At 40.0% G+C, this 9,135-nt stretch overlaps 1 protein-coding gene across 1 annotated transcript; it reads left to right on the top strand.

Annotated features, from left to right (window-relative positions):
* The first annotated feature begins 272 nt into the window (after positions 1-272).
* ift27 (intraflagellar transport 27 homolog (Chlamydomonas)) lies at positions 273-8,899 on the top strand. The gene is made up of 7 exons (XM_042428796.1): positions 273-462; positions 1,288-1,367; positions 6,089-6,148; positions 6,467-6,526; positions 6,763-6,880; positions 8,320-8,429; positions 8,564-8,899. The coding sequence occupies exons 1-7, from the start codon at positions 429-431 to the stop codon at positions 8,666-8,668; spliced, it is 567 nt and encodes a 188-aa protein (XP_042284730.1). The 5' UTR covers positions 273-428; the 3' UTR covers positions 8,669-8,899.
* The last annotated feature ends 236 nt before the right edge of the window (positions 8,900-9,135 follow it).

The following is a 9,135-nucleotide window of genomic DNA, read 5'->3' as shown; positions in this document are numbered from 1 at the left end:
TGCTTTGATAGTTACAGGTTTTCTTCGCCTTTCGGGTATGCTTATTCCCAGCTTGTGTACTATAAGATAAGATAAGATAAAAGTTATAGTTGGAGGGTTTTTCGAAAGCCAATTTTACCACAGGTGCTGTTTGATGGAGACATGCCTGTCAGACAATGCTCAGGACAAAAATACCTTAACTCCCATCCTTTCTATGTCCTCACAGCCAGCCAATGACAGCACAGCTACGCGCCGTACGTGCTCGCTGGCTGGACCAATGAAACCCCTCTGTGGCTGGTTGCTAAGAGACGCGTTGTGTCCATGTTGCCGAGGCACACGGAAGAAGGTATTCAAGCATAGACGGTTAAAAACATTTTTTTAGAAGCTTATTTGACAACATTAAGGAAACAAAGGAGTTTACCGGCTGTACTGGGAAGTCGTCTTCTGTAATGGTGAAGTTGAGGGCGAGATGTCTGCTTGTCGGTAGGTGAAGGTTTTGTAAGTTTAGTCCATCTTACACCAGCGCTAAAGCTAACCAGTTTGCCAGTAAAGCTAACCAGTCTGTACTCAGTTCAACACTGGAGATAAATGAATCCTCCTCAATCCGTTCATTTTCTAAACGTACAAACATTATGTTTACATATGTGTCATGAGGGTTCGCTAGATACAATGTGCAAATCACAACCGTGTGTCGATTCTCTTCTCTTCAGTGCACTTACCATATCTAAGATGTTGTGCACAAACATTTCACTGAACAATTCATAAAATCTGGCTGTGTTTGTTTACTTTACCGGATAATTTTGCAATATCAACTCCTAAACTCTTCCCGACACAGTAGTGAAGGTGAATGTGGATTTCAATTGACAAAGTAGTCAGTTAAACACCAACTATACATTAACTAACATGCTCACCAAAGCAGAGCACATAGCCTTAAGATTATGAAACTCTCTTTTAATGAGAGATGTTTATAGAAGTCAGGTCAGTCACTTTTTTTATGGGACAGATTAATAATGAAATCTGTCATGACATTGTTACTTTAGCTGTCCTCGTTATTATATTTTATTTTTTGTAAACTGTGAAGATGTTTTCTTGGATTTCTTGATTGTATAGCTTGTTTTTTATGTTGTATGTTTTGCACTTCTTTATGTTTGTCTTTTAACATCTTGGGACCATTTTGGAAATATGTGTTCTCACTTTAACATGTTAAAGTCATCCGTTGGATTATTGATTTTTGTGTCTGATAATCCACAAATAAAATCAGCCAATCAATCAATCAATTAATCAATCAATCAATCTCTTTGTGTGCAGGAGATGCTGCAGTGGGGAAAAGTGCCCTCTGTCATATGTTCCACAGTGATGGTACTCTCTTCCAGAAGAACTACAGCATGGTAAGCGCATCATCACATAGTTAATAAAAAGTTGCTGGTTTGATGTCTGTCACATGACCCTCAGGAAGGGCCTGCAATCCCATATGTGTCATGTATGTGGAGCAGCCAGTAAAACACTGTAAAGACTCCTGGTAACAATAAGGATGCACACTATTATATTCACACCATGCAATAATAACAGAGAAAACGGTTTGTAGAACAACTGGTTGTGGGATTTAGGGATTTGGCCATGCTCTGAGGCAGACTAGCCACAGGCGAGTATTTTACATTCAGGTAGGGTAACTGAGGTTTTGAATTGGGGTTTGAAGGAGCAACTCATGAAGTTTAATTCTGACTCATTGCCAGCCCAGAATAGATCCATCTGCAATGAAGTGCAAAGGTATTTATTTGTATTCAGTTGTTCAGTTCAGCATGCCTGAGAGTACAGCAGCTAATCAGGGAGTTAATTAGAATCTGCTTATTTAGTCAGCACACTTTTGCCTGTTTCTTGTTCAGGGTTACTTCACAGGAGATCCCGAGAGTACTCATAACAGTTGAGATCTTAGCAGGCTTCATCTATGCTTATATATATATATATATATATATATATAAATAAAGAGCAGTTAAGCAGTATAAAAGTACTTGTGGGACAAGGCTGCACAATTGATTATGAATAAACACATATTTCACTAATTCAGAATTGGGGGGATTACATCTAATGTAATAATTTAATTATTGGTTTAGTTTGCCTTCTGTGGCAAAGACATTTCCTGTACCCAAGATGCAATTATGCATCAATTGCAGATCATCAAGACTAATAATGATAATATACATATACACACATACACATATCTTTAATCAGATTTCTTGCAAGCTTCTCAAGGACCTGCAGAGGTTTCTATAATCTACTGCACAAATCACTGAAGTGCAAAACAGCATAATGTACCAATTAATGCTGATGCAGTGAATGCTAATCTGCATTATTTATGTAAATCTACACGAGGGAGGGAACCATGTCATTAACCTGACTCTGTGATATATAGGGTCATGGCTGCTCAGTGATTCTCTCTGTCAATGTTTCAAGGGCTTCTGACTAACTGCGTGTTTATGTATGATGCATGTGCAGCGCATGCATTCACTTGTCAACATGAATATATGCACCAGTGCATCTCCCGCACACATGCGCTCGTTCACAACACACACACACACACACACATGAACTCAGTTGACTATAAAACCCTGCAGCTGGTTAGTGTACAGAACAGGTTGGTGAGTAAAATATTGGACAAGAGCCAATTGTGTGTTTGTACGCTTGTGTGTGTGTGTGTGTTCAGCTCTTGCTGTGTCAGCAGTATTGGAGGTTTTGAGGTGACAGGAACGTCGATAATTAATACAGCAGGATTCTGGAAAGCCACCAGAACAGGTATTTAACAAGTGCGCGCATGCACACACACACATAACGTACACTGTACAACAACAGTGTTGATTTCTCCTCGTGGCAAAGGCCTATATGCACTTGTTTGTGATGCTTTGTCTGTTCATGTTGGACTAGTAGAGTATTAGCAGAGTAGAAAACCTCTGCAATAGTGCAGCATTTTTCATTTGCACTGGACTATGTGTGTTTGCTGAAGAAGATGCTGTACTCCAAGCCTGAACACATCTGTACTCTTGCACAATATGAAAGCTATACAGCATGAAAATATGTAAAAAATATTTGGAAATCCCTGCAAGATGCAAAAAATAAGAAAATGTGAAGTGATGTTTCACTAAAAGTAAGCAGGGAGACATGCAGGATAACCTGGAGAAACATTGCTCTGTGTCCACCAGTTTTAACTGGATGCACCGAAAGAAATGTTGATGGGAAAGTGCTGGACACAGTCTCTGCTGTTGCTATGCAACTGTTAAAACACCTATTTGAAGCCAGACGCACTCTTGATATTAGATTAAATATTTTTAACTTCTGGCTCACTCGGTGCGATCCAGGAGTTATTATGTACTGTTTATAAAGTGTTTCCTTTCCACAGTGGTAATAATAGTAGCAATGGCAAAAGCAAGAATGTTTTTCCAGCTAAAAACAGTCATCCTCAATGTAAAATTGCAACATGAGAGACATTTAGAAAGTGTTAAAAAGCCTTACAAATATCAAGATAGCTACTGACAGCATTATGAAATTTGGCATATTTGTAGTCCCCAGAGATTAATGTCTAATGATATTAGTGACTGTCGTGTACCCCTGTTACAATGACACCATCAGGTTCAAATTTCACAAGCACTCTTCTCCATGACAAGTCTATGTATCATAAAATCTAATGGCTGGATTTCTATAAAATTTACTTTGTACATTGATGATCCCCAGGGGATGAATCCTATGTTTTATGACCCCCCTGACCCTCTGTTGATTGCCACCATCAGGCCAAAATTTCCACAAGTATCCAAGAAATATTAAACGCTAATTGGGCAGATATACTGTATATGAAATGTAATCATCACATTCATGCTCCCAAGAGGCTGAACCCTTTCTATTTTTTTACTTTTCCTTTAGCTTATCTCTTGTCCCATCTTCACACTAAAATAAAAGGAGAAGTCATTATCTAATCAGAAGATTACCATAAACTTTGCTGAACATGTTCATGCTCCCAAGGAGGTAAACCGTTTTGATTTGGACTCCATGGCCTTTATTCTACTGCTCTCACAGGACCAGCTTCATATTTTTTAGCCCCACATCTGATAAGGCTCTAAGAACAGTAAAATTGTCTTTATTTTGTTGCATCATTTTATACAAACTCTTATTGCTATCACTATGAACACATCACCTGTGAGTACATCACTGGTACCAGTTTAAGCAAGTGTTAAATGCAGGATGGATTTCACTGCAAATGGAAACAGGGAACAGCGTGTCCTTCCCGTTGTGTCTAACGTGGAAGAGAAAGCAACGCTGTGAAGAGTTCTGCCTGGTGCAGATACCTAAGTCATCCCTCATGTTCTTCAACTTTTGATTTTGAAGGGTAGCGGAGGCTGTCGGCCATTCTTCTCACGTCCTCCTTTGAAAATGTCAGATGGCCCGTTAGCAATATTCCAAGCTTATTTGTTACTAATAGGCCCTCATTGACATTCCAGCGAGAGGCTTCCTATGCATCACACCAGCTCATTAGCCTGCTGCGAAGTGGGACCGCTGCAGTGTCAATGTGTGTGTGTGTGTGTGTTTGTGTGTGTGTGTGTACCATTGCATCCTTGTTATGAACTGTATGAATCAGGTAAATGTTTGTGTGTGTGTGTGTCTGTGTGTGCATTTGTGTGTGCGTGTTTTCTCGATTTTAGTCTCTGGCATTTGACACGCTCAGTTAAGTGTGAGCTCGGGAGATCAGATCAATTTAGAGTTTGGTGCTGATGTGAAGAAACCTCGACTCGCTTCTTCAAGGTCACCACTGATCTCACATCGGCGGATACACGGTGGAGAAAAGCAGCCGCCTGCAACCATCCAGTCCACTTAGGACTTCTTTAGATCTCGCGGCTTGTGAAGAAAGGTGAATCTGTTTTAAATAAGTTCAGACCAGATTTATCACATCCTCCTCATCCTTTACTGTCTGCACCCCATCACCTTCTATATCTACCTCCTCTATATGCCATGTCATAATTTCTGAAAGTTCTCAACTACTTACACCAAGACACTTTGACCATCAAATACTGCTTCTCCAACGGCCACGTCTGCCAGAAGGAAACACAAATGACGAGAAACTTGCAAGCATCAGTCTACTGGGAGTGTCTTACGTTAGCTGCAGGCTATCAAACCTTGATATTTTGTTTCTACTGAGTGAAATTAGTCTGTAGCACTGAGTAAGAACTTGCAAAAGTTGGCGTGATCAGCCATAATTTTGTTTCATTATACTTTAATCAGATAGTTCCAAATTTAAATTAAAAATTTGCAAATTTTAGACAGTTTTATTTAGGTTAAGTCATTTTAGGGTTGCTAAAATAACTTAACCTAAGTTTGAGAGCTACTGCTTTTGGTATTGGTACCAAAACTCAGGTAACACATCTCCTAGTACTACCAATACTTCTACTAAAAATGATCAACTACTTATCAGTTGCCAATTTATGTAGTTTTGACTTTGACCAAAGCTAAAACCATTATTCTTTTTCAACCAGCCTCCACTGTTTCAACAGTCAAAATTACAGAAGGAAAAACAGCCAAACTACCAGCTTGTGGTACCAGTCAACCCTGTATAAATATAAACCTCCACCATTAGATTCTCATGAACCATTAAGACACATAGTATGTCTTAACCGTGGCCACTGATGGGCCCAAAAGGGGTGTGCATTGTTCTCAGCTGTAAACAGAGCTGAATCTTGTTTTTTTTTTCTTTATGGTGACAAATAATAACATGATTCAGTGTAATATAGAGACAGGAGATAAAGCTTGGTCTGGATTTGTACATCAGGCCGGTGAAGCTGCTTTCGAGCCAGCCGAGCTGCTAATTAGTGATGCTTCTGTTGAGACGTTAACAATAAATCAGACAGTTTGTTGTGTTACTGTGTTCTCTTCTCTTCTCTTCTTCATAAAAGCCAAAGTAGAAAGACCTGTGAAATGTAGCTATATTAAAAAGAAGTCGCAAATATTTTTTTATTCTCTCATGTTGACAGCTTATTGTTTATTACAGAGAAAAGACATGACCTTCATACTTTTAGCTTTACATTACATAAACTGCATTATAATTAACACCGTGGTTGTGTTTGTTCGGCAGACAACAGGAGTGGAGCTGCTGATGAAATGTGTCAACATCCCCGAGACCAATGACAGTGTGGTGAGTCTAGTTGTTGTCTCTTCTTCATCCCGTCTATAACTTTACCAGCAGCCTAACGAAGTACAGGTTGTATTATGTAGACTGTAGCTGCTAGTTTTGTCAGATACTTAATCATCTAAACAACAATGGTTAAGGCTTCTGTTTTATTCTAAACGTCTCTAAATCAGTGAAGGTGGCAATGGGCTCTAAGCAGCATTATAGGAAGAACATGAATGCCCTTGCCAAAGAAAATAGGAAGTTTGAAACCATGTAATTTGACTAAATCTCTGTGCATAATACCTCTCCCCTTCCCCTTTTTTTTACTCCTTTCCCCTCCAGGAGCTCTACATCATAGACTCTGCAGGGAAGGAGACATTAGTGGAAGCCTGTGAGAAAATGGTGAGACTTCTTCCTTTGAGTTATTCCATTTGCATAAAAGCAGTGAGATTCACCAACCAGGGCGCCGCATCTTGACATGCTGCACAAACGCGGGGGAGCTACTGAACTATTATTTATCACCATATGACACAGAAGCAGAAAGAACTAAACAGATCTAATGTGAACAACTCATCTTCCTTCACACAAACCCTCCTCCGCTGCTCCTACCTCCATTTCCATTACTTTACTTTCTGTAGTGGGGCACGCCGTCACTGCTGTGCCTGGTTTTTGACCTGACCAGCGAGCAGTCTTTTGCGAGCTGCAGCCATTGGATGGAGAGAGTCCGTTCCCACTGCCAGGGCCTGCATGTTCCAGGTAACGTCCCTTAAAGGTCACATAATCAAAAAAAATGTTATTTTATTTCTATATGAACATTGAAGTCATCAGCTTTCTTTTTTCCCCTATCACCTTTATTTCCTCATGTTGAAATCAAACACATGCACATGACATTAAAAAACAATACGAATACACATTCTTGCAGTTTAAGTGAAAATATTCTCATCATAGAGTCTAAATTCTAAATATACAAATAAGAACATGTCAAAACATGTCTGGAAGAAAAAAAACAACGGAAGTACAAACACGTAAGAGCCATAGAATATAAAAAAATAATTGACGTAGCCACAGTGACGTCACCCAAATGCCTTGAGTTTGCATTTGACCGTCGCCTTCTTGGATTTTTGGAGCCAGAAGTTGACGAGAGGTTGGAGCTAACCCTAACTCGGTTAGCATGGTGCTAACAGTCTATGGTTAACTGTTATAATGCTAATGCTAATGCTAATTTTCGCTATCGAAAAACAGGCTTAAAACCATTTAAACAAAATGTACTTACCAGAAAAAACATCTGACTCCTTAGAAGGTCTTTTAGCACAACCGAACGCTGAACAAGACTTTTTTAGGTGACCAAAATGATACAATTAACTTTCATGAACTGAAAAACGTACTGAGATAGCAGCAGCTACGCCTATACTCTGTGAATCTGACATTACGCCATGGTTACATTAACTAACCAATGTTGTTGCCGTGGTAGCAACTTGTCTGTGATGGCACCCACCTGCCACTCAAAGCAGCCATGCCTTTAATTATGCATAACTTTAAGCCTTAATAAAATTTAAATGGGTGAGTTATATTTAAATTCACCCCCTGTGCAGTTGTCATGAAAGGGGAAATTAGCTATAGAGACCAAAACCATTTTTTGTACCAGGCTGTAAACATGTTTATTTCTGCTGTAAAGTTGGGCATTTTAACACGGGGGTCTATGGGGCTTGACTTACTTTTGAAGCCAACCTCAAAAGTGAGCCATTGAAGGAACTGCAGTTTTTAGCACTTCCTGTTGGCTTCATTTTTCAGGCCTGGAGGTTGCTGCTCGGTAAGAGCATAACACAAAAACCTCCTGAAATAGCTCCCGTGCAACACTACAAAACAAACAATACAAAATTTTTTTCTTCTTTTTTCGTCCTCCCCCTTTTCCTCTCCGTTCTCTTTCCTGCCTTCTTCCAACATAGACAATTGATTGCGATTATAATCTTGTATACAGTATTGGAGCGACCAGAGCAGACAGCAAAACAAGTAAAGAAAATTCAAAATTTAAAAAAATAAAGAAAATAAATAATTTCTTACGTACATTTTTAAAGCTCAGTAAAAGTCAAGGAAGTTCTGGAGTAGTTACTATATAATATTCTATACCATTATATAGACAATCACTGAATAGTCCAGGTCTTTTTCAGGTAGATGTGTTTGTGTCTGTGCCTCAGGTGTCCTTGTGGGTAACAAGTCAGACCTGTCCGCTCGGAGGGAGGTGCAGGGATCCGCGGCCCAGGAATGGGCCGAGAGCCAGGGGTTGGAGTACCATGAAACATCTGCTGTGAGTGCATGTCAACTGCTGTGCCTGGTTTTTGACCTGACTGACATTATATGGTGTTGTTGTTTGACTCAGTGGGTAGAGGGGATATTACACAGCATCAACCATCAATGTGTGTTCATGTTGGTCTGTTGCAGAAGGAGATGGAGAACTGTGATGCACCGCTCCTCTCTTTAGCCCGGGCCTTTCACTCTCTCTACCAAGAACAGCGTGAGACCATCCAAAACCTGAGTCTAGGCTAGACCTTCCCCAGTCTCACACACACACACACCTGTACATTTCACCAGTAGGAGAGCAGACTGTGGGCTTTCATTCAGAGAATTTAAAAAAGCTTAGGACTATAAAAGCTTTATGGATAATACATGCGAGGATGTGACATGTATTTTCTTTTGTAGCGGCGAGGCCAGCAGGGAAAGGCTTGTTCAGAATGATATTTTCATATGACTGTGAATAAAATGGTTTTTCTATGATAATCAGCGGTAAGCCATTTTGTCTCATTTTATCTGCTCGTTCGCTCTCTGTGTGCTAATAGTGGGGTTATACTTTCACACATGATCGAGTCATTACCGAAACCACAAAGAGACTCCCTCTCCTCCCCTCTCCTCTCCTCTCTTCTCCTCTCCTTTCCTCTCTTCTCCTCTCCTTTCCTCCCCTCTTCTTTCCTCTTCTCCTCTCCTCTCTTCTCCTTTCCTCTCCTCTCCTTTCCTCT

Source organism: Thunnus maccoyii, chromosome 2 (assembly GCF_910596095.1).
Source record: "Thunnus maccoyii chromosome 2, fThuMac1.1, whole genome shotgun sequence".
Lineage (NCBI taxonomy): Eukaryota > Metazoa > Chordata > Actinopteri > Scombriformes > Scombridae > Thunnus > Thunnus maccoyii.
Note: the sequence above shows the minus strand (reverse complement) of the source record. Positions and strands in the feature narration are given on the sequence as shown.

Excerpts from the sequence above, each read along its gene's own strand:
- ift27 (XM_042428796.1), top strand. The coding sequence starts at position 429 with ATGGTGAAGTTGAGGGCGAGATGTCTGCTTGTCG. Across the intron at positions 1,368-6,088 it reads TCCAGAAGAACTACAGCATG|ACAACAGGAGTGGAGCTGCT; the intron begins GTAAGCGCATCA and ends TTTGTTCGGCAG. Across the intron at positions 8,430-8,563 it reads AGTACCATGAAACATCTGCT|AAGGAGATGGAGAACTGTGA; the intron begins GTGAGTGCATGT and ends GGTCTGTTGCAG.